The 25,954-nt window shown below is 41.1% G+C and overlaps 2 protein-coding genes across 2 annotated transcripts in view; one reads left to right on the plus strand and one right to left on the minus strand.

Moving 5' to 3' along the window:
- Positions 1-6,799, minus strand: part of ift81 (intraflagellar transport 81 homolog) — a 21,663-nt gene extending 14,864 nt beyond the window's left edge. The window contains exons 1-10 of the mRNA XM_042488058.1: positions 6,361-6,799; positions 6,104-6,207; positions 5,813-5,993; positions 5,620-5,709; positions 4,957-5,022; positions 4,566-4,676; positions 2,639-2,723; positions 1,931-2,094; positions 1,747-1,842; positions 1,140-1,286 (exon numbers count right to left, since the gene is read on the minus strand). Coding sequence (XP_042343992.1) covers positions 1,140-1,286; positions 1,747-1,842; positions 1,931-2,094; positions 2,639-2,723; positions 4,566-4,676; positions 4,957-5,022; positions 5,620-5,709; positions 5,813-5,993; positions 6,104-6,207; positions 6,361-6,504 — 1,188 coding nt within the window. The 5' untranslated portion in view covers positions 6,505-6,799. The remainder of the gene's footprint in view (positions 1-1,139; positions 1,287-1,746; positions 1,843-1,930; positions 2,095-2,638; positions 2,724-4,565; positions 4,677-4,956; positions 5,023-5,619; positions 5,710-5,812; positions 5,994-6,103; positions 6,208-6,360) is intronic.
- A 1,087-nt stretch (positions 6,800-7,886) lies between these two features.
- si:dkey-91m11.5 (PH_BCR_vertebrate and RhoGAP_Bcr domain-containing protein) overlaps positions 7,887-25,954 on the plus strand; it is a 39,700-nt gene continuing 21,632 nt past the window's right edge. Inside the window, 2 exon segments of the mRNA XM_042487707.1 lie at positions 7,887-10,117; positions 25,469-25,650. Of these exon segments, the coding sequence (XP_042343641.1) occupies positions 8,773-10,117; positions 25,469-25,650 (1,527 nt within the window). The 5' untranslated portion in view covers positions 7,887-8,772.

Below are 25,954 nucleotides of genomic sequence, written 5' to 3' on the forward strand. Positions count from 1 at the left end.
TTCAAAAGTAATGTATTTGTGTCTTTCTACTGCATAGACAGACTATATTTACAAAACGGCCATCTTTCCAGTAGTGAAATATGCTTTTTATTATCTTAATGTCTAGTAACGGTAATGTACTGATGCTAAAATATTACATTTATTACTAGAAATGTTAGTGATAGTGATTCACTGGAGAATTTTTTTTTCTTTTTACCCCACGCAGGCAGGTCAGGGTCAAAACTGTAGCAAACACCCTGGGAACAAAATGCACCACTGTCAGGGATTGACAGCATCCCCATAGGACATGAAGGAGAAAGCTGGTGCAATTTCAGACATGCTGTAACTGTTTTACTTCAGCAGAGATCCCAGCTCTCACCTCATGGATATCAATGTGCGTCAAACGTCGGGCTATAAAAATTCTCATCCACACAGTGGAAACGGTCACAGCGCAACCCCCATCCATCAGCGTCCCTCTGCTAATACAGAGCTGTTTATAGTCGACCCTTTAACTGGAAGCTTAATGTATGCATGGGCAGAAAAAAAAAAAGAAGTGATTGCTCAAGGCTCTCTCACTAAAGTGCGACTGTATAACACTTTTTTTTCTCCCTGTCAATAGTTCAGTTCTATTCATCAGCAAGACAGCTCAGAGGAGAGTCTCTGAAAGGGGGAGTGAACATCCTCGTCAAGGATATAAATAAAGACAAATGTTTTATGCCCGGAGTCTGTTTAATATGTCCAGTTTACTTAAATTAGGAGATTGATGGCACACAAGATTAGGGAAAAGGCCATCTTTCATCCAGTTTCTACAGTGCAGTTCCTTGTTCTGGATATTCTCTGTTGTGTTCTATTTATGGCTCTGCATGGGAATGTGGGGGAGAGCAAGGAAAAGGGATAAGTAACATTAGACAGTGAGCCCGTCTGTGTTTGGATAAGAACATAAATAGACTCTTGTGTTTTCTGTGGTTTGCAAATCTACTGTTGCTCACTTAGATAAAGATGGAGTTTCTGTATCCAGAGAATAGTGCACAAATGTCTCTTTTCTTGACACTGCCTGTCCAGCTAAAAAAAAATCAACAAAGCTTTGAGGACATTCAAAGATGGCCTTCATTTAGTGATGCATGACTTTGTGACTGTAAAAAGCACTTCAAACAGCGTACCTCATCACCACGAATGATCTCTCCCCCATCGGTGCCTTGTGCCTGGCTGCTCCTCTGCCTCAGCTCCCTCTCTGCAGCGGCCAGCTCCTCCCTCGCCGCCTGAAGCTCCTCTGCCTTTGACTCCTTCCGTCGCATGATGATGGAAGCCTGCAAGAGTTGCATTGCATTAGATATACACACGACAAAAGAGTTTCTGCTGAGTGTCCGTTAACCTGTGAGAGAGTGAATGCAATTGAGCAGTGAGAATATTTTTAAGGCAAGACATATTGGTGAGAAAAAGAATTTGCATAAGAACAAGAGCTAAAAATGCTAAAAATTGTTACTTCACTTGGATGTGTGAGCTTAACTGTGCAGAGTTTGACGCCAGAAGGCCGATATCAATACTCTGCAACTCGTTAGTCTAAATATTGTCTTAGATTTTGGATATAGTAATATATTGTACGTGTCTCTTTTCCTAGTTTTGAAGGTTGCATTACAGTTAAGTTTATATATACATATATATTTTACACATGCACGTGAGGCCAGCACCACAGTCAGCACTCACAGGTCCCAATTCACTCGGGACAAAATAGAGAAAAAGATGAAAGGCATCAAATAAAGTCATCACCTGTTGTCTGAACACGGCAATTGGGTCATCTATGGGGTCATTTCTCATCATCCTCTTCTCAATCAGATGGTTTATCTGAGAATCCACTTCTTTAATCTGTGAAAGTGACAATGACAGAACACCCAACATATGGGAATTTTGCGATTTATGGACATAGACTTTGACATCACATCCTGGTCCTGACCTTGTCCTCCAGCTCCTGGAGATCGGCCTGGCCCATGGCAGGCTCTGCTGCTATTTTCTGCAGGTACTGCACTGTACGCCTCATACCCTCCAGCTCTTTGGGGAGTTTCTCAGAGACCATGTAGGAGTTGATCTTGATCTCCTCTTCAAGCCTCTTCGTTAAGCCTGAAAGAGACGGAGCTTTTAATTAAGCACGCTCAGCTTAGAAACTCTATCAGGCTTTCTGCAGCTCTCATTACATAAGAAAAGCTGAATATTTTTCATATATGCAAACCTAAGAATATGACAAAACACACCACTAATAACTTGCCTAAAATGACATTGAAACTGTCTCTCAGAATTTAATTGTTGAAAGACAATTTTTTATGGGATTACAGGATTTATCTGCACATGCACATACTGCACAGTAATAGTGATAAGTGACTTTAATTGTGCAGCTCCACCCCAGTCTGCATTGCATGGGTCATTTTAGAAACTGTAAATGTGTAAATCTCTCCTCTGGCTGAAGAGCCCGATACCAGATGAGAACAAAAGGAGACAATTTTGACACTGGATAAGCTCTATTATGGCACTTCAAAGATCAGTATAATTAGAGGGTCTCAACAGATGAAAGCCTATTAGCTGAGAGACCTCCTAACGCTCTGCTGTGTCCTTGAACCTCTCATCCAGCTGTGTCCTGCAGAGGCAACAGCAGGACACGAGAACTCACTCTCTGGATTGGCATCTGCTGCTGCCTGTCGCAAATCCTTCAACTGCTGCTGGGATCTCTGCAGTCTCTGCTCTGCCTGGAACAGCTGAACACACAAAATCATTACTGATACAGGTGGGAGCATTAACATCCAGTGTCCATTCATCTGTAGTTTCTTTCACCTTAGGGCCGCAACTAGTGACAGTTTTCATTAGTGATGAGTCCTCTGATTATTTTCGTGTTTAACTTTTTTTTTTTTTAAGAAATCACACAAGCTGGTCCTTCTCAGGCAACTAATATTCTCTTGAAAATTGATGGTTGATTTTTAAAAAATTTACAAACAACAAAAAAAGGTATTTATTATTTTGAAGGAGGTTGCAAATGAATTGTGTAAATACTTGAAACTTTGGTCGATGATTATATCACAGATGTGTCTGCAGATATCAGACACATACATTTAATGCTTTTAAAGACCTTTTCAACATTATTTTTAGAAAAATTTAAGACTGATTTTTGGACAAATTGTATTTCAATTTAAACGCTGCAGGTTAGCATAATGGTGAGTAGTACATATGTAGTCCTGTGCAGACGCAACTTTTATTTAGGAATATTATTATTAATGTGAGTTAGGTTGATTCACATTTTGTCAAAAGATTAGTGCAAGTATAAAGTTAAAAATGCAGCATTAGGTGCAGTGGTTGGTTAAAAGATTTGTAAAATCAGAAATGTGGACATTAAAATTAAATCTAGATCAGTGAAATCTGATTTTAAAAAATTGGGGGCAATTTATTAACCAAATTAAACTTTAGGACTATTAAATTACTTGCAAAGGTTTGATGAGTAGGAATTAGGGGGATATATTGGCAGCAATGGAATATAATATAGTGAGTATGCTCTCTTCAGTGCAAAATAACCTTAAACTTAGAACCAGTCTGTTTTCATTACCTTAGAATGAGCTGTTTATATCTACACAGGGAGCTGGTCCTTGTCTACAGAGATCCCCATGTTGCGCCACCATGTTTCTACAGAAGCCCAGAACAATCGAACCAAACACTGGCCCTAGATTGGGCCATTCCCATTATCGTGTCCGCCACTGTAGCTGGCACCCCTCTGTGACAGGAGTGTTGGAAATCACTGATTTTCTCACATGAAACTGTTTTATTCTGTGTTTTTACCAGTTTATGTTTTAGAGTAAGTCAGCGCCCAGTAAAAACCTCCTAAAAGTCTGGATTTTAAGTCATCAGAGAATAGAGGTGAGCACATCTTGGCAGGTGCTGGGTGAGCGTCCTGTCTGCAACTGGCCAAGCGGCTTCAGAGACACACTGATTTGTAATAAGATACTGCTTTATTCAGTCTTTTTACCAGTTTAATTCACTTTCTCCACTTGTTTTGGGGAGGAAGAGACCTCTATGGAAAATTCTGTCTCCTGGTAAAAGTCTCCTGAACAATGAACACTGAAGGAAGCCTAAGCAGGAGACGTTTCAGCTGGTTGCGATCTGCAATCCTCACCATTAGATGCCACTAAATCCCCCTACTTCTTGCACACTGCTCCTTTGAGGCCCAATATTCAGAACAATTTTACAGCCATGAACCACCATGATGTACAATATAGAGCTGCAACTTTGCAACTGATTATTTTCATTATTGATTAATCTGCCAGTTATTTTTTCTAGTAATCAATCAATCTTCAATTTATTAAATCCTAAAATTGTGACCAAGGCTCTCCAAATAGCTTGCTTTGACTGACCAAAACACAAAGATACCACTAAGGCTTTGGGCATAACAGTAAGCCTATAAACTGAGTAAAAACACCTAAAATACTACATGTTAACTTCTCTTATCAATACTCAAATGCACAGCAGGCAGCATATTGTTTAACTGATCTATAATGTTTTAGTAAATTATACTCAAATGTAATGATAAATCACAATGAATGACAAGCATTTACTTGGTTCTTCTGTTCTTGCTTCTGGTGAGTCAGTGACTCCTCTCTCTCCTTCTCCACCCGCAGCTGTCTGGCCTGCTCCAGCATCCGTTGATGGTTGGACACTGACTCCACCTAGTGGAACACAAGTTAATGTGACAATGTCCAATTCAACAGAAATAACCAAGCACCTCTTACAGAGTCATATTTCACCTTTTGGCAGGGCCTACAAGTAAGACCCATTAAATCGACACCTCATTACCTCTCAGACCTGTTAAGACAGCCTTATAGCCTGTCAGAATCCTGTCAGGACTATTAGAGAAGCTGATAATATGTCTGAGAGCGTGTTTTCATTCCTCAGTGAATCCGAAAGCCTTCCAAGAATTAGAATAGTGGAGGGGCCTGTCTGCCTTACCCTCCTCTTCAGCCTCTCCACACGTTTGATTAGTTGGTCTTTCTCTTCTTCCATTGCACTAATGTCCTGTTATACAAAAGGAATTGCTTTAGTTTATTACATTTACTGAGTTTTAGAGAGTGAATTATAATACAGTTTACATAGTTAAAAAAAAAATTTTATTAAAGGAATACTTCACCCCATAAATGACCATTTGTATGTCAGTTACTCCCCCCTGTGTTACATGGAATCTATGAAGAAAACTTTGTTTTTCTCACTGACCACAGGAGATGCTGATCTACCACTGCGTCAGTTGTAGTTCGTTGACAGGCAGAACCCGTATTTAGGGAGGTCAAATTACTCCTTTTGTCAATAGTCTCGCTTCAAAGAGAGCATAAATGAAGTTTGTGAAAGAGTTTGTGAATGGATGTTTTGATATAGTTATACTGTTGTTACATGTGGATACCTATGACTTCAATTCATCAAGAATTTTCTGTTTTTGGATTCTTCATTCACCATGGTGGCATGTGAGAAAAACAATGTTTTCTTCACAAATTTAGCATAACATGGGGCGACTGATGATATACAAATGATAATTTGGGTGGTGAAGTATTACTTTAATGTCAATATATGACCGTTTTACACCTCTATCAATGAATGTAAAGAGTTATTGAGTGTTTTTACCCTTCGGATCTCAGCTGTGGAGAAGCCTGACGTCCTCAGCAGCTCACACTCCTTGTGATTATTCTTAAATTCCTCCACCAGCTCTTCATACTGTGAAGACACAACATAAATGTATGGCCTCTTTTGCCTTTTAGGTTCTAAGAAATTTTTAAAAACTATTAAACAAAATGTCAATGTGTAATATATCAACAACCTTTTGAGAAGTTTCATTGATAAGATCGTCCTGCAGAAACTCTGCAGGCACCTCCAGTTTGACTAGAAAGCGAGCCAGATAAGCCCTTTTCTTGAGTTCAGGGACCCTCTGTAGAAGCCAGTGGAGGATAGGGTGGACCACGGGCTTGCTGGCTGTCACCAAACCTTGTCTGAAGCTGCTCCTGAATTAGAGAAGGGGTGCATGTGATGAAAATATCCTTCAAACTAGACATCACACTTGTTCCACTAAATGAGGTGTGGTTATTGATTCTCATTGAATGTAAAGACTTACACATCAGAGGAGTTGCCAGGAGGTTTATATTTCAGCATCCCCAGCAGAGCACACATTCTCTTTATGGTGTGTTCAGGAGTTTCTTCACGGATATCTATTGCTTGCTAAAGACAAGAGGAGCAGAGTGTAACTTTACCTAATTCAGATACATTCAGGAATGGCATACACAAGCAGTTATGATAAAACACATTGCATTATTCGCACTGGCACAACTGCACTATCTTAAGTATGTGTAGTTGGTAAAGTTAGTGTCCCACCTTTGGATCTATTTCAGCCAGAACATCATTTAATATCTGCAGCAGCTGCATCGGCTCGAGGGAGTCAAACGTGATGAGGTTAAAGTTTTTCCTGAATGGCTCCCTGTTAAGCTGTTCAACGATGAATTTCAGCTGTTCACTCATCTTGAAGAACACAAAACTTGCTTACAGTAAGTCTTCTTGTCTGGATTAGCCGGTGGCTAACGGCTGGCTAACTACGGTAGCTCTCTGACGTCGACGCTTGAGAAATCCAAACTGCAAAGAAAACTTAGTTTCAACCGACTTACTGCGGCCGATGACAGACACCTATTTACTAATAATAAGGGCAATTGTCTGTTAAACTTATTACTTGGGCTTTTTAATGTTTATCCTTGCTAGTTAGCGGACAGAAAGGCAGCGGTTGTTGTCAGCAGCCCCATGGAAACCAAGGTGTCACGGATTGGTTGCTAACCGGAAGTAGCTTCCATAGTATGATTGAAGAGAGTTTTGTTGCGCTAAATGCGTGCAATTTGCTTTTAGTTTACTTTAACAAACAGAAGTATACAAAAGTCGAGGAAAACTCTGCCATATATGTTTTATGGATGAAAACATCCATACTAAAATAAATGCCATTGACTTGCAATAACATGTCGACAAAATTATAGATATGAATCAGTCAGTTATCATTTGAGCATCTTAATTTAATTTGACGCAATCTGTATTATTTCTCGTATTTTATTATTTTTTTTTTTTACCCTGAATCTCAAATAGAATACCTACCAGCAAAAATGAACATAACGGCTGAATGCTGAAAATGTGACCTAAGTTTGAGATACCTTAGGGACTGTACTTTACTTGACAGACTAGCTTGTTGGTTGCAGTGTTTTTTGTTTGTTTGTTTGTTTGCTTGTTTTAATCATGACCATCCTAAGGGCTACAAATATATTTCCTTGAGCCTACCTGAGTGACTAATGGAAATGCACGACACTCCCTAAACATAAATAACCATAGCCATGGATGATGGGTTTGTGGGTTTTGAGGTTCTGAAGGTATGTAAAATAAAACACAAAACACAACCATTTAAGGTCGAATTTCCCTCCAACAAGCCAAATCAAAAAGCATAACTCGCTTCCAAGAGCTATTTGGAGTGCCTTTACTAGTTTGCACCATCCCTCCCCTCTTATAAATAACCAACAGTCCCTAACTTAATCTGACCCATTTCTCAGTTTGTATATTTGCCCCCTTAAATCTTACTAAGAAGAATAACTACCATCTTAAATTAAATAAAGAATTAAAAAAAAAACTAAACTAAACATAAATAAAATAAAATAAAATACGACAATTGCTAAACGCTGATAATGTGTCACGCAACATTAACACGTCTAGACTGGTTCAGATAGTTATTTCGAAATGGTGTATTTAACAGCACTTAATAGTTTAAATTTTCTTGAGGAGATGCACCTAGTTGCACTTGAACGCACCACCGTGTCAGTCTGGACTTTTGAACCGTCAGATGGCGACATTTTCTCAAGGCACGGCTCCAGGTTCCAGCACAATGAACTTTGGCAGGATTTAAGAGAGTTTTCAGAGCAAAACAAGTGCGCTGTGTTAGACAGAGACATTTCTGGAGCTGAACTTGGCCAAGGGGGCAAATATTAATCTTGTCGTTTTCTCAGCGGCGGTAAAAAATGTAGGCTGAGTTTGAACTACCAACAAAAGAGAGTTATTTTGGAAGTCGGGAGCTCGTTTTTAACCGTCCACCTGAACGACAGCAGCCTGAAGACAACACTTTTCTCCGGAAAACCGTCATGTTCATCTCGCCGTGGGACGGTTTCTGCCTTTAAAAATGTCAGTTAATCTCCATTATTAGACCGTGTGTATTTTAGGCTTCTTGTCACAGCGTTTTTAACATTTCCTCGGGAACATATGCTGTGGTGAATTTACTCCTCTCGTGCTCAGTTTTACCGTAAAACCTCGGCTAGAAGCGGCATTTTGACAAATTACCATTGTCTCTTTTATGTATTTGAAGTGAGATCCTAAATCACATTCATGTAGCCCCTCCTCTTTGCGCTGACGAAGAGCCACAACACCAGAGAGCTGCGAGTCAGTCAGCCACCTAACACTGAGGAAGACAGAGGATCTCCAGAGAATAGACGAGCACAGGCAGGGATCAAGTGCGACATAAAGGATAAACTAACATTTAATGGACTGGAGCAAAGAGATTGGAGCAGTGATCTCGCCTCTGTTGGATTTTCTTCTTGTGTTTGTGAGTAAAGCAGGTTTTCTTCCCTGTAAAGTGGATCCTTTTTCTCTGGAGAACTCCTTTCCTCTCTGTACTATAGCACTATGGAAGCTTTGAGTTGTAAACAGTCAGTTCATGCTTTAGAAATGTATGTGTTGTTGGATTGAATAGTTAATGTCAGAGTGATAACAATGGTTGAGCCGGTGGGGTTTGTGGCGGCATGGAGAGCCCAGTTCCCTGAGTCTGATCCCCCTTGCATGGATCTGAACTCACTGGGGAACATCGAACAAGAGCTGGACAAATGCAAGGCATCTATCAGGCACTTGGAGAAGGAAGTAAACAAGGAGCGCTTTCGGATGATCTACCTGCAGACTTTACTTGCGAAAGAGAGGAAGTCTTACGATGGGCAGCGGTGGGGGTTTAAAAGCACTCCCCAGGTGAATGATGGAGACCTGCCTGGTGGTCCAGACAGCCAGAGGTCAGACGAGGCACCAGTGGAGGAGCACCAGCAGAGAGGGCCTGGCAAGACAGCCAGGTGTAAACCACATCCAGAAGGAGAGGTGGACGGTGCCTCCCCGGCCAAACAAAAGGGTGGAGTGTCACCCGTGCGCCAGGAGTCGGAGATTCCTGATTTCCCACTGGGTACAGGCTCTGTGGCGGCTCTGAGGTCCAACTTTGAACGCATCAGGAGGGCAAACTCTCACACAGCTGGAGATGGCAGAGGGTTGTCGGTGATGGGCGGCCAGGAGAAACCTTTCTATGTGAACATGGAGTACCATCACGAGCGAGGGCTGGTCAAAGTTAACGACAGGGAAGTTTCGGACAAGATCAGCACCTTGGGCAGTCAGGCCATGCAGATGGAGCGCAAGAGATCCTTGCACTCCGTCCCAGGGAATCTGTCAGCCGCTACTGGTGATATCAATAAGGCTGTTCAGAGAGGCAGATCCACCGAGGGGAACTGCAGCTACAATGGGTCATATGATGACCCAGAGGTCAGCCCACACACCCTGAAAGACAGTGTGATCCGATCCAAGTCTGAGCGGCAGCCGTCAGAGTGCCAACCTTACACCAGTGTGTATGTTGGGGGAATGATGGCTGAAGGGGACACTCGAGTCATCCACATCAGGGACCACAGCATAGAGGAGGATGCGCATCTTACCTGGCCAAGGCGCTCCTACTCCCCTGGCAGCTTTGATGACGTAGGAGGAGGGTACACTCCAGACTGCAGCTCCAATGAGAACTTAACATCCAGCGAGGAGGACTTCTCCTCTGGCCAGTCCAGCCATGTGTCCCCCAGCCCCACCACCTATCAGATGTACAGGGAGAAAAGCCGCTCGCCCTCCCAGCACTCTCAGCAGTCCTTTGACAGCAGCAGCCCGCCCACACCCCTGTCCCAGAAACGTCTGAAGCAGCAGGTGATGGTGTCCGAGGCCTCCATCATCGGTGTCCGTAAAACAGGCCAGATCTGGCCCAGTGATGGGGACTCCACCACGTCCAGCAGGACGTCTCATGACAACAGTGTTCAAGGAGATCTGGGTAGGTCTGCAAAACACACTGCACAACACAGATGACTCCTCAAGCCTTTCATTTTCAGGATTAAAGACAGAAAAGTCTTTTAATGGGTAGAGATGCTACTAAAAAGCAAATTAAAGGCCCGCTCTAATCACCTTGTGAAAGATGTTTCTGCTCGCCCTGGCTGGCCTTGATCCAGAATAAGTCTCTGATGTGTAAAGTGCACCGAATATTTTGACCTCAAACACACAGTCCATCTAAAATGCTTTCAAAGACAGGATTATTATACACTTTATTTTTAAAAAATTTTAAAAACATGTTTCTGCCCTTTTCTTGGATCTTATCACATTTATTTGAGGAACAGTAAACTAATATGATAAAAGTGCCTTTGAAAACATGTCAGGTTTGATAAAACTCATCTTCTCTTCCCGTTAATGCAGATTTTATTTGATCTCCCCACAGCAGAGCTGGATGATATGGAGAAAATAAAATTACACATTTACACAATAGGTTTTTTGATAAATAATCATTAGTCATGTGGATGTAATAATTTAAAAAAAATAGTAGTCTGCATCTACTTTTCTCTTTCTTTGCATCTCTTGTTTACAATGCTGGCAATACTTCTTCTTTGATGCTTACAGTTTCAGTAAAAAACATTGAATGATTGAATTGTGGAGAATCTTACCAAGCTAACACTCTGTGTAGCATGTCCTCATTGACAGAAGTTTAAACATGCATATATACATATTTGTATATGATGTGAGCTAGCTAAGCTTATCTCCAGTGAGTAGCCAAAATCCCAGTTTTATACATCCAAAGATCTTCTATAAAAATGAACTGCATGGCAACCAGACCAGACCTCTAATTGAGACAGGCCTTCATTTGTCACAATGTGGCCCCACAGTGGGGTCGTAAAAGGGACTGGACATTTAATCAAGCCTAGGCTTTTATTTGAAGTTTCACAGTAATATACTGTTGTAAGAAAGTGTAAAAATAGTTCTGTTATAATGATGCTATTCTTTGAAATAAAATGTCGGAACAATTTATAGTCAACAGAGTCCAACAGAGCCAGCCGAAATACATCAGGTATTATCAATATGTTGCCCACAGCTACTCTGACTTATATCATGATATGGACATAATACTGTTATATTGCCCAGGCCTACCTCACCGCCTTTATCCATGTTGAATGTATCAGGAAATGTTAACCCATTCCAGTTAAGCATGGTTAGCCATTACACCTGGTTGGAGCCTGCAAATAGTCCCCCTGCCATTAGAGGGTTGGGAGTGAAAGGATGGACTTTGCATACACTGATTCTGAACAGTAACTCTGTGGGTATACAGTTCTTTCAGTAGTGTTTTCTCTCCTCTTTGTAAGGCTGCGTGCCCTCTCTTTTTCGCCCCCTTCTGCTCTTTGCCCACTGAGTGCTGCAGCGCTCTCACAGAGATGCTCTGACTGAGACAGCGGCTGCCCCCAGGCTTCCCAGTCTCTCGAGCCTGTCCACCCTGAGTGTTTTCGTGTCACCACACATCAGTGTTGTTGTCCTTGGTGCCGAGTAATTAACTTAAAGGGGTTTCTCTAGCGTGATAAATTTGGGGAGGCTCTTTGTTACGGGAGGCGGGGACAAAAAAAAAGAAGCCCTGACAACTCACTCAAAAAAAGAGGATCGAGGGGCTTAAAGTGTGTCATGCGGCTTCCAATCAAAGCGCCTGCCATCAGTGTTTCCTGTTGTTATGTGCAAACACAATAGGAGAATCACTCATTGAGCACGAGTATTGACATGTTAACAATATAACAATGTTAAGTGGGATAAGGAGAGTGGTCTGGGTAACTTGGTAATGCCAAGGACAGAAGGAGAGGCAGTAACGAGTGTTCCCCTGCGAGAACGTTTGTCAAAGCGAGCGACACACAAGGACACGTGGATATTGTTGCTGGTTGAGGCCAAAGAGGGATTGGGATACAGAGCGTGTATTAGGATTGGAGCTGGAAAATTGTCTGCCTCTACCCCCCCAAAAAAGTGTTATCCACTATGGGTCAGATTAAACAGATGAGCAGAACAGTGTGTTGTTACATAAGGTGATCCAGTCCAAAGCTCTTTGACACAAAGCATGTGACGAACAAGCAGATAGTCTGTGATATAATCAGCATACAGTGTAAGCTAGCACGCTGCTCGCATGACTGAAATGTCCAAATCCAGTTGACCCGGGTCTGCGTCATTCCACTGTGCCATTTGTCGTGCAGGGCTACTAAAATACTGCCAGGGTGTTTCTGTTTTCACACTCAGAGCTCCTTCTAATCATTTTGCAAAAAAAGAAGTGAAAGCAGATGAGAAGCAGAATTAATACGGTTTCTGTAGGGATGCACTGATTTGACTTTTCAGTCCCGATACTGATACCTTGGTTTTGGGTACCAAACAAGTACTGAACCGATAGAGATGTTTAATTAATAGCTGCAGGATTTCCGCCCCAAAAAAAGCAATGGTTTTGGATTTTGGATCAAACAAAAGCTCATGATTTATTAACGCTTGTGTTTAGCAAGATAATCTTCACAAATGAGCATCACTTTTATGATTTATGAAGCGTGAATGCAGTCGGCAAAAGCAAAAAGCTAGCGTTTTAAACAAACAACATTACAACTGCGTGACTTCAACTTTGCCACCACAATGAGGGTGTCAAGCCGTGTATGGCGTGATGACGTTTTGTAGTCTCATTTAGCCACTTGTTAGCAACAGCCTTTTTTAAAGACACTTAAAAATCTAGAAATTTACAAGTGGGGTAATCATCGCAATATTTTGTCATAAAACAAATGTGATAACAGACGTTATTTAAGCCATCTAACCAAAAAAACTGACTTTGAGACGAGGGGGCCAGGATTGCTAAAATACTAACTCATTTCTGAGTTTTAGGACTCATTCCTGCAACAGACTATAAAACTCCACAAAAATAGAACTCAAGGTCCACTTACTAACTCTCAGTTGTCATGGAGATGAAGAGTGTGAGATGTGTTTGAAAGTTCTGGAAAAAGCTAACAAGTTGACACAGAATTATGTTTGTCACACTAATGTTTCTGTGGTCAAGAATGAAGCTTCACGCTCATTACACAGCGGTTTTCACAGACTGAGTAGAACATCCCGTGACCAGTACACTGGTCTTTAGTGTAAAATCTGCTGGAGTTCCCCATTTAATGGACCCTGTCCTGTGTGACACCCTGTTTCAAAGGGCCATGCTGCAGAGCCTGAGGTGCCGCTTTTGTCCAGAGGAGACTTGTTGCTGACATAATGGCACAGCTGCCTCATGTGGACCTTGCTTTGTGGATTACCAGAAGTCTGGATTTATTTTCTGATGTTGTAATAACATTACTGTGCACGTTGTTGGATTAGGCCTCAGGCAGGGAGCTGCTTTGAGGCGAGTTTTTGCAATAAACTGCTCTTTGTTGTGGTTTCGTGACTTTAAGGGAGCAGTTGGAAAGTTTTTTTTTGTTGTTGTATTTATCATAAAGCATTGCGGCATTCACTCAAATCTATTAAATGAGCCCAGTAAAGCTAAACTAATCTCTGTGTTGTAAAGATGCTTTGTGCTCCAGTTAGCCGAGTTTTGTGTAGACAAAGCTTCATAAACTGTACAGTGCAACCAGTGGTTCTACTTACCCTTTGAAACCTGGGTGAATTGGCTTTATTTCTTTTAAAAACATTGGAAGTTGGCACTGAGCAATTTAAGAAAAAATGACACAGAAATTAGTAAGAAATTAAAGCAAAGTACCACCTGAAAACAAAAAAGCAATGACCTGTTAAAAAACAGCATAAAAAGAATAACAATTCTTTAATATTATTTGAAACACAATTTAAATACTTTAAATAAATATTTACAACATCAATATTTATGATATATTTTTACATAATACATATTTTCCCCCATGTTTGTGAAAGAAATAAAACCAATTTAATCAGGGTCCAAAGGTTTGAATACTCGTGAAAGGCATATGAATGCAGAAGAAAAGAAATTAGTGAAAAGTACAAGAAAACTACCTGGTAAAGTAAAAAAACAAAACAAAAAAACCCCCCAAAAAACAAGCAAATAAAAGAGGAAAAAAAGAAATGACCTAAAAAGGCATAAAATGAATAATGGGTCATTCTGAAAAATAATTAGAAATATTTTAACTTAACATTTATCATCATGGTTGAAAGGTTTAAATACTTGTAAAAAGTGTTTGAATGCAGCACAAGAAAAGTGATGTCGATCCAGTTTCAAGGGGTTAAATTAGTCTTTCTGGACTATAAGATTTGGTGTGCATGTTTATGTCCTGCGCCCTGTCATGGAACGTTGCAGGAGACACAGAGTTGACGTGATCCCTGCTGCTGTTGTGTGAGTGTTTTAGTGTCTGGCAGGGTGGCACATCCCCGCCTGGGAAAATTGACTTACTATAAGAAACACCTACTAACTGACACAAACAAATACTTGTCCCGTCGCTGCTCAGCTGCATCGCCGCGTGAAATCTTAGTGAAATGGCTAGTCTATAATTGACACATCTCAGGGGAGCTTTTTTCTATGAATAGAAGAATAAGTGTTGTCTCCTGGTTTCTGGTTATCTAGGCCAATTGTCAAGCCTAGCTGTGAATAGAGCTGCTGATTAGCTGTGGGCCTTATAAGGAGGCCAACTCTCTGATGGGTCTATTTTGCCATAATTAATTATCATCATGACAATGACATGCCTGTGGCCACAGCTTTCTGGAAGGGTCTGAGCGTGTAGACTGTCTCGTGTTTAATGTATTACAGTGAGAGGACGTAGAGGAAGAGGTCGGCCAGAAGGGAAATAATAAATCTCACCATTAGTTTAATCATAATCCCTTTGCAAAAATCAGGAGATTGTTTTTTTAGGATGCATTTAGCCGAGCCTGTTTGCTCAGTACGATTTCTGTAGGTCTGTGTGGGACGGCTGCAGTGACATTAATAGAAAGCGTCTGTCTGAAAAGGTGATGAAGGCTGTCTGAATGTCTTGGCTTCAGCCCAGAGATTGGCACTTCTTGCTGCCTCAGCAGGAGTCACACCGGTGCTGGTCTACAGTCCTGGTTAATTGCAGACTCATGAATATTTGAGGTTCCTCAAGGAAGCCCAGACAAGGCCTATCATTGTACCTGGATGTCAACATCTGAGGTTTGGTGGTGAAGGAAGCTGAAGTATTCAGCCTCTCCCCTTCCTAGAGTAAATGTAGGCCTACACGAGGAAGTGCTGGCAGCTCTTGAGGGCAGCCAAGTTTGCTTCTGTGTGTGTGTGTGTGTGTGTGTGTTTGTGTGTGTGTGTGTGTGTGTGTGTCAGTAAGACACCTGTTCTTCTGTGCAGTGTACTGGGTAGAGTGGTCAAAAACTGGCATGCCATCAGTACACTGCCAGCTGCTCTCACAGTAAAAGCAATGAATAGCCTTTTTGTTCCTTCCTATCAGAAAACAGAACAAAAACACTTGTGAAGAAACTATGCAAGACTGTGCACACTGTTTATCATATTAGCTCCTCTATTCATGTACTCACATACACGTTTCCATAGATAAACCTTTATGGAAAAAAAAAATCTTCGGCATGTTTATGAGCCTGCGGGCCTCCCCCAGTTCAGTGATCCACCCTCGTGCTTGGCCTCAGCCCCTCTGGTCCTGCAGTCTCAGCTCCCCTCCCTGGTCCCACTCAAAGGGCCCTCTGTGCTGTTGGCTGGCAGGCCAAGTGTTTATGGAATGTCTCAGCTGCTTGTGGGGTGTGGGGGGAAACGGCTAATGAAATGTTAAGTGTTGTATGAGTTCACCTCTCTCACCACAGCCTGACCCGCGGAGCTTGTTGTGTCACTGGTCAGAGTTTGTTTTAGACTAAATGTTCTCTGGCAGAGTGGGCCCGGGTGGTGTGAGCGGAAAGCAAATGCCTCAACAAGTGAATTTGAACACTGAAGTCCTATGTACCTGTATTCAGCCGTTTAAAGGGGCAGTCCGGTGAATTAACATTGTGCTTCCATAAAGTAAGGGAACTAGAATGAGGGAGATTTTAAAACGAATGGTCAAAATTGAAGCAGCAGAGGCAGAGAGATCCTTACTTTTAAGCCTCGTATTCACCAAAAACTTTAGGTAGAGTAACTTTGGAACTAAAAGTAACCCCTACAGACATATACCTAGAACCTAAATCTGTTAAGCGGTTCTTCCCCGGACAGCAGCACTCGCTGTATTTCAACATTCACAGGGGATACAGAGTGAAGTTTGCACCTTGTTTGTCGTCCACAGAATACCAATTGTAACTCGAGAGACGATAGTGAATTACTTGTTGGGTTTTTATCCAAATGCAATGCAAATATTAACCTTAACCTACTGCAAATATTGGGAGTTGTTTCATTAACGTAAGCAATCGATGGCGCAAATTCTCCAGTCAGACATCAGGGTATAAGAAGCCACCCAGACAATGAAAAGAAAGAGAGCTTGAAGTGGCCCATACAATTACAGAACGTCATCTTTTATTTGTTGATTTGCTGTTTCCATTGCACCTAGTCTCATTTACCTTTTATCAATACAACAACTTTTCCAACTCTCCCAAGTGTAAAACTTTCTTTTTTGCAATATTTTGAGTTTATTTATTTCTCATTTCTGGTGTTTCCAATGAGATCTTTTAGTGCAAATTGCAAATGCGGATAAAAATAGATGGATGCACCTACTTTAGCATCCAGTCAGCCCTAAGTCCAACATGAGAAGACCAAGAAGTAGAGCTGCTCTGATAGTACAGCCCTCGGTTAATGGTTCAGTAAACATAACCACCCGCTCGCAGCAAGAAACCCTGTTCACCATCCACAAAAAGAAGTGCTATAAAAAGAGGCAATACAAGAATACACATTGAAGTAAACACTGGAGTAAACACTGGTGGGGCTTACCATCACTGGATACAGCGCATGGCGAGTAAAGAGATGAGGACTGATGTCGAGCTCCCAATGTCTCTCTCCGTTAACCAACATCTAAGGTTGGCTATTTAACGCAACATATAGTGCAATTACAACACAAACCGTGACAAAAAACGTCTCATATAGCGCCGACCTATCCTGGATATTTTGGGTTGATGTCGATATATATTTGAGAGTAAAAAAATTCTCATATTGATACATTGGCCAATATCTATATTACATGATATTGATTGGGGATAACCACATCCAAATCAAGTTCAGGAAACTGTGAAAAACTAAAACACCAGTATTTCAAATTTGGATTGAGGCTAATGTCTGATCATTTTTGATGCTTCTTATAATGCACGTAAAACCCTCTAAATTACATATTAACAAAGTATTTGGTGATCCGGGTTCCCAGAGACTGATTTTAACATTATTGTCAAAAATGACATCAGTGTACTGAAACTGTAAACTTCACGGGGAATTTGATAATCCCAAATAATCCTAAGCATCGTTCTCTATATTATGTTTGTTAAAAATAAACTTTTAATATAATACATATCAGAAAACATATAAGCTGATGTGATATCTCTGTGATGGGCCAATATGGGCTGATAAAATCAGCTGACCAATATATCAGTCGAGCTCTATTCCAGATGAAGTTGTTATGTGGTTTTGATGTGGCTGTTTTCTTGCTACATTGGTCTCGCTAAAACTGTGCAAAGCTAATTATAATGTAAACTATAAACTGATGTCACACATGAAGATTATTAGATAGCAGTGGATTTTTTTTGGGCAGCTGTTTCAGCATCTTTGTCTAAATTGTCATATTCTTCTCCTGCTTTCAGTTAGTAGTTGGCTTTTTGTTATAAGGGATGATCACTGTACGGTATGGACCTAGTAGTAGATGCCTACATTTCTTTGGAGCATGTGGTCAGGTATTACACATTGTACCTTTAACCATCTTGTTAGATGCACACATGTGCTGTAAAACCTGTGTTGCTAGGCAGGTTATGACTGAGCCAATCACATTAAGGCACATCAGGTGAGGTCTGTTCACTAATATTTAATTCTATTCAGACACGCAAATGAATATTTGATCATACCTGGAGGTCACCGTGATTTTTCATGTGGCTGATTAAATTTTTAAACATCATCTGCCAATAATAAGCCATCTCAGCAGTTGTGTTCACTGTCGAAAACAGACATAATATATGATCCTAAAGACTGGTCGGGCTTTAGTATGAATTATGAGCTTTTCAAAACAAGTGAAATCAGAACAATTCCCCTATAAAATAATCAAATAGGACAAAATAGCTACTTTACCATAAGAGATATGCTATTATTTCCTTGTGTGTTAGTTAAGATAATCTGTGTATAGCCAGTGCATGTATGTGTTTTATTGTCTGTTTATTTTTTACAGACTGGAACAATTATTGGGCTTTTATTCTCTCTGTTATGCAGCACATTATAAGCAGTCGTCTGACCACCCTGAGCTATTTCAACACACGCTGATTAGTAGGTGTGCTGGGCTGGGCGGCCCAGCTCTGACCTACCCTGCTCAATGACTGGCACTAATTTTAGGCTGCCCTACAACAGATCAGAGGCGAGTGCTGGTGGGCCTCCTTGCCTCCGCCAGCCCTGTGGTTTAAAGGGCCTCTCAGTGCAGCAGACACTTCAGATGGGCCGGGATGTGATGATGACGATGTGTTGGCTTACATTTTTATAGTTTGCCAAAACACACAGCCAGTGTCTGCGTTTGGCGTAACAGATGCCCCAGTTACAGTATGAGGTTAAAGGGACGCTCTGCCAATTTTACATGTCAAAGTCAATTTACTATCCACAGGGAGTAGTACCACACAGCCTGTGAAAACAGTTGTTTAATTTCTTCTGTGGCTCTGGAGGAGCCTTTGTGAAGTCTGAGAAAATTAGTCAAGTGACATCATGTGATTAATTTTGGATTTGGGTTGGGTTGTCCATCACATTGGTCTACACTGAAATATCTCAACAACTATTGCATGAATTGCTCAAGCATCAACCTCCGGGGCTAAGAAATAAAGCCAAAGTGCCAAAAACTGCTCAAATGACTACTTGAGGCTGGCTTAAAGAGTGAGTCGGTCCCCATTTACCCCCATATTAAAATGCCCAAATTTACAGCAGATATACACAGATTTACAGCATGAAACAAAAAAGTGTTATTGGTCTCTATAGCTCATTTCAACCATATAAAGATGGACATCACACCCCTACTTACCCTCAAGTGAAGCCAAAATATCTCAGATACAAAGGGGCAATGAGATATTTTGGCCCCACTTTGGGGGAGCTGTCATGTCATTGATCTTTATATACAGTGGGGATGAATTTTCACATGATTTACCCGTTTGAATGTTTTTAATGTCCATTGACAGCCGCACTTCGCAGTTGCTTTTGCTCTTTCAGTTTTCAGTTCATGAAAGTTAAATGGTAAGGTTTCGATTGTCTAACAAAGTATAGTTCAGTGTTTGGTTGTACTAAAAGATCCTCAAAGGAGTCTGGTATTCAGCTTGTACAATATAATGATGATATTCCAGTGAGCACATTTTGTTTGAGTGGTTGGAATGAAGACTGATTTTTAAGAGCAAAAATTAGCATTATAGAAGTTAACCATAGCTGTAAATGCCCCATGCTTCCAAGCTAGCAGTTAACAATAGGTGTATCTCCACTCTAATGTTCGAATATGGTTACTTCACCAAAAATATCAAGGTGGCAATGGCTAAAATGCCAAACTCGAGCATTCAAAGTGAGATCCACGAACCAGTGGGAGACGTTACGTTGGCTACATCCATTATTTTATAGTCTTTTGAAATCCCATCATATATTGTACAGGCATTCTTGGTCCCCTGAGGATGAATCCTACTGACTTTAATGTTCCTCTTTATCCTTTTCTTCACGCCCCACCTTGAGATTAACATTTTTGGTTTTGAGTGACATCACTATGGGGATATTGTCAAGCAATCTGGCATGATCCTCTGACTTTTTATCCATCACCATCATCAGGTCACTATTTTAATTTGTCTAACACTTTGGTTTAAGACCAAATAGTTTTAGAGACTGAAATAAAAAAAAATTGGTGCTGATAGGATTTGAGTGTCACTGTGTAGATCAGTGACACATCACCTCCTCAGCAGTGGTGGCATTCAAGTAGACTCTTTGTAGTCTGGAGATTTGAATGGCTTTCCCTGTGAAGTGCATTACAGATAAATCTATTAAGATTTTTCCACTTGTCATGAAGTGAGGAAAACTACAAGGGCCACAAGTTGGGGTCACTAGTGTCTGCGTAGCCATCACCCTTTAACCAGTTTCCCTCGATTTGCTCTCCCTGCCAACGTTGTTTCCCCAGTGACCGCACAGTCCGCAGGAGAATCCATTTGCTGGAGCCATAAAGCGGTGCTAAGCTTTTCACAACATCACACATTGGCATCTTGTGCTGCTTTTTACCAAAGGTGCAACCTTTCTCTCCAGATCTATACGACCATTAGAGAGGCGACAGAGAGGCTGTCCTTCATTGTACCTTTTTTTGAATCTGTGGTGAATTATAGATGCTTAAATGTCAGTTGCAGCCGTTTCTGAGCTGGATCGATCAACACGTTTGCCATTTGGTGTTTATTTCTGGGAGCTTGTAATCTAAATTCGGTCCATCAGCTGACCGATCTTTGTGTGGATGTCAATATGTTCACAGCGGGGAACAATAAGTGGGCTCTGGTTCCTTCCTCTTTGTTGGAGTCTGTCCCCCTTGAGCTGTTTAAACACACTGATCAGTGATCAGTCAGTGTGCCAGGCTGGGCACCACTGAGTCTTTTCCCACTGGGGAAATGGGAAATTATGGGTGCTACTATTCTAGTTCCAGCTCTTTCTGGGACAAATCAATAGACCTCTTTGCTATTTGATTTTTATTTGTGGGAATTGCTGTCTGAATCTTTTCCCATCAGTGGAATAGAATTGATATTTTATTTTTTTCAACAAATTAGTTAAATTGAGGTCCAGTTGGATCCAAGGCCTGTTTCTCTGATTGAAACTTCCCACTTTGGGTTGATTCCACATCCAAAATCAAGCTCATTTTGCATATTCAGATATCCTGCTGGGAAGTTAAAGGGGGTGCTTTTTTTTGTCCGTGCCACGTGATGATGTCATTTGGAAACCAAACACAAGCTTTCATTCCAAACATAAAAACATAAATATTCATAAAAGCCTCCCAAGGGACACTTACTCTGGTTTTGATAGTGCGTGTTGGTCTCATGTTGTGAAATAAGACTTTCTGATTATTTCTGTGATGGTGGATCTCTGATGCTGTGATACTGTCTCAGCTGCACATCTGTCACTCGCTCTCTGCCTGTTTATCGTAGTTCATCTCCATGGATTAGGATTAGGGCTTTGAATGTGTCTTTGCTTTGTCATCAATAGGACATCCAACATGTCCCCAGCGTGAACTGCTGTGTTTGTCTCGTGAACGTGGCTCGTGTTTGCATGCTGGAGGAAGGAAAAGTGTTTCATGATGATTGATGGTTGTCCAGAAGGGGACTGGAAAGTTAAGAGCCAGTTTTTTGGCTGAGTCTTTATATATCCTTGAGTTCTATTTTTAGTCGGGGTGTTCAGTGTGGTAAATCAAACACACTGTGTATTTTGCATTAAAAGGTGATTCCGATCATAATCTTGCTTTTTTCTGATAATGATTTGCAGTAATCTGACATCTATAAAGCCATGGCATGTGGGAATAAAGACAAATTAAATTCTTGAAAAACACAGAATTACCGGGTTCGGAGATAGTCCAAAACAAAATCAGCTTCTCTCTGATCCACGGCAGCTCACAACTGCAGCTGTTGGGCTCAACTGTCTTATGTAATATCATTAGAATGTATTTATTACAGCTCTATTGCACAGAAACCATTTTAAGCTGCAGCTAGTTGGGTATGGGACAGTTAGGACATACTGTGGATCTGAAAGGATAGCTCCTGGAATACTTTGCTTTTTTGTAAATGATCACTTATCAGTTACTACATAGTGGAAACAAGAAAACAATATTGTCTCTTCACTGTGACTTCTGATATGTAGCCTCTACTATTAACACTTTGTTATGGAGCATTTTTTTTCACTCTGGACTGACTATTTAATAGATACTTGATACATTTGTCAAGTCATTAAGATTAGCTGAATCCAGTGTATGACTAATATATATGTATTAGTGTATGTGCTGGTCAATAAGTAATAAGACATTGTGGTACAGAGGCAATTTTGTTATTAAAAAAAAAAGTATTTTTGATTGAAGTTCAGTCTGTTTATAAGGCTTCAGCTACCATTGAGGACACTGAGGTCATATCCTCTGTAATATTTATTGGCGTATGGGGCATTTTATAATAGGATGAAGTGTTTACGTCTACAAATCGGAGTTTATTTATTTTTTTCAGATTTGTGAACGCAGCACAGATGGAGAACGCCATGAGTTCTTTTTTTCCTGGGCAGTATAATTGATCTGTCGATCCGTTCACAGCTGATCAGATCAATGGACAAGTAGAGGTGTGACTGAATGCAAATATGTAGACCTGGTAGAATCAGCAGTTAAGTTTCACTTTCACGGCTCCTGATATTCGGCTGCTCCATCTGTGCCCAGAGTACACTCTGCACTCCGAAAGTCTGGTGCAGTTCATAACAGAATGGTATACGTATTCCAGTAGCGCTCCTAATGAGCGGTCCAGCTCCAAAAATAGAAAAGATTTTTGCGATAGCAGATGTATTTATTGTTGCTGGCTGCCACAAATAAATGAATGTGTGGGTAACCCTGCTTCAAATATAACTGCTTTAAGGACTCAATATTCTCCATAAAAATGGCATACCTGGTACTGCTGAGCAAACCTTTACTGAGAGATCCAATGTGCTGAAAATTTAACAGCAATTTTTATATTTAATTTAAGAAAATAAAATGTGACTGTTTTTCATCTTTAATGCTCAAAAAATGTAACTGAGTTTGGTTGATGGTTAGAATATGGCAGGGACTCTCAACTTGCTTTGCCCAGGGGCCACTTTTGCAAAATGACAGGTGGCTAGGGGCCAGCCGCAGCAGCCGTGCATGGGTCAGGCAAATCGGCTTGAGTCTTATCATTTATATCTCAGCTTTAATATATTTTTGTAGTAATTGTAGTGTTGTTTATAGTTTCCAAATCAGTTCCATGTGACATATATTAAACTCCAAAATAGCAATTTTTGTATCAGCCTCTAAAACTGTGTATGTCTTGCTGTTCTATGTAACAGCTCTACACCGGTTTTACAAGTTGTTTGAGATTCGAAAAAGAGCAGTGTGTACTTTGGTTTATTTGTTCAGGTCTTGTTAAAAAGGTTTCACAATCAGGACAAACAAAAGACATGAAAACAGGCTGCACAGAGACAAACACGGCGGAAAACAATCAAGCCAGAAGAACTGTGTCAAAGATGAAATAGACTTGTATTTTGAGTGAGATTTTATTGTACAAAGTAAAATATGCTATCTGAAAGTGCAGAAGATAAAATATTTAACTGCAAAAGGCATCAGTTAGCTGGAATGTAAATGTGATAGCTGTGATCAATAGCTGACTGTGTGCATTAGGAGTGGGAGAGGGAGCTGTTTGTGAAAAGATGACCTTGTGTAAAGAGCCTGTTTCCGCTATGAAGCAGATGAATTGCTGAATTTTCCGGACAGACCTGCCTGGACACTTCCTCAGTAGCAGTTTGTGATCGCTCCAACATCACTGCTAACTTAGGATCTATTGTCATGCCCACTTTCTCACACTTAGCACAGCCAAAATTTACAAACGTCCCCATAAAAGACACAAATGGCTCTGTATTATAGACTCAAAAAAACATTTGTAAATCCTCCTCTTAATTTATTTTTGTCTTGTAGTGTTTTCTTTTCCACCCTCTGACTGTTTCTTTTTTTCCTGGAAGCAGATAGTTTGTGGGTCCGAGGCCGCTGCCCGAGAGAGGATGTGTTATTCATCCAGTGCCGGGGCTGATGTATAATCTCTCTGGAACACAGAGTGGCCTTTCACATGGACTTCCCCTGTGCTCTGAAGCTGTTTGGCTTGCAGTAGTCTCTTGCCCGAGCAGTCAATACAGCTCTCTGCCTCTGTGTATTTGTTTGAGTCCTTTGTCACGGCCTCCTCTGTGGATGTCATCCTGTCAGCCCGCCTGTCTTTCCAGGCCTCTCCAGGGTGACTCGGCTTTATCCTGCCCCTGGTTTCCGGAATCCTCTTTTTCCTGTTTTTAAGCTGAGATGAACCCGTTTTGTAGCTTCGTCTTAACATACTTAACTCCGCATTTCTAGACGTGTCTGGTTTATTTTTTTTATTGCAGCTGGTTGGGATGGCTTTTGTGCATTTGCCACATCCTTGACAACGATAATGATAATAATGATGATAAGTGCTGGTGAGTCAGGGGTGGCTGACAGTAATTACAGGATACAGAGCCTGTTGATCCTCATCTTCAGGGTGTCTTGAAAGTCAGAAATTGCAGGGATGATGAGAGCAACATGTATTTCTGACTTGTTCCACTTGTTTCTGGCACTTCCTCTGTCAGCGTGGTGTGAAACATGTGGGTTTCTAGTCCCAGACTGAACGTCCCTTCTGCTCGGTTTTTTTTTTTTTTTCTATTTTCTGGAAGATCCATGCTGCTTTCTAAACCTTAAAATCTCTTTGATTAGTAGACACAGAGTGACTATTATACCAGGTTACTGCCACGCGTTTCAGATTCTCTCTGATGCTTAAGGCACACTGTACAACAAGGCTGGCATGAGCGGAGCACGTGCGGTGCCCCTGCAGTTTCCCAGGCTTATCTTCTTGCCTGGCACGAGCCCTCTGTGGCTGGCACGGGCTGTGAGGTAGATTTGTGTAGGTCACAGGTTTATTTATGAAGGTTAAAAGAGGATTAGATATAAAGACAAATGGCAGTAAAAGACAGAACGCTGCTTAGTGTTTATAGTCAATCTGAGTAGATATTTTTAGGCTTCTATACAGGGAGCAGACAAAATAAAAACTGAAACTTACCATTTAAGACAATGAAGTCACATCTGGATTAACACACTCAAGGCATCTGGGGTAATGAGCAACTAAACAAGTCATGGCCTAAAATCTCGCAAGAAATTAGTAAAAAGGTCAAAAGAAAAACACCTGAAAATAAACAAAAAATATAGAAAAATAAAAGTAAAAAACCCCAAAACAAACAAGAGAATGATGTAAAATAGCGCTGAACATTTCAAGATATATATTCATTTATTTGATATATTTTAGGTTTCTTAGGGTTAACAGTGAATTGAGCCCTGTGCACTTTCATCCCAATTAACCTATTATTTGAATACCAACCAAAATGATGTTTCAGTAGGTTGCATTTCCCATGATGCTTCTCCATGTTTACTACACGCCTTAACAGTTTAATGACACAAACCATGTGACCATTGTCCTTTGTTTCTCACAGAGCCTCCCTACAATGAGACCCCTCCGTCATATGGCTATGACCTGGAGCACTCCGAGGAACACCAGCCTCGACACGACACTCTATCCTTCACCGGATCCCCAACCTCCTCGCCGCGCCTCCGCTCCAAGAGCAGGAGCAGCCGAGACACCCAGTCCTCAGGCTCTCTGGAGTCCACGCTGTCGGTAATGTTACTGGGTCAACTCCCACCAACTCGTCTGACACGTTAACTGTGTCTCTCAGAGCGCAGTGCTGCTGCTGTTCTCTCCTTCATCTTCCTCTGGCTGCTCTGCTGTTGTTCCCTGGCTGCTGCATTGTCCTTCACTGTCCTCTCTCCACACACCATCCAACACTTTTAGCTTTGGCTTCTCATTGTGTGATGAGAAGTTGTTATTACAGCTTGGCATTGCTTCTTCTACTGTCTAAGTGTTGGTGTAAAAGAACCAAATCAATCCCAGCATTCTTTCTCAAAACAAATGCAGATCATTT

This window comes from Plectropomus leopardus, chromosome 6 (genome assembly GCF_008729295.1).
Source record: "Plectropomus leopardus isolate mb chromosome 6, YSFRI_Pleo_2.0, whole genome shotgun sequence".
NCBI lineage: Eukaryota > Metazoa > Chordata > Actinopteri > Perciformes > Serranidae > Plectropomus > Plectropomus leopardus.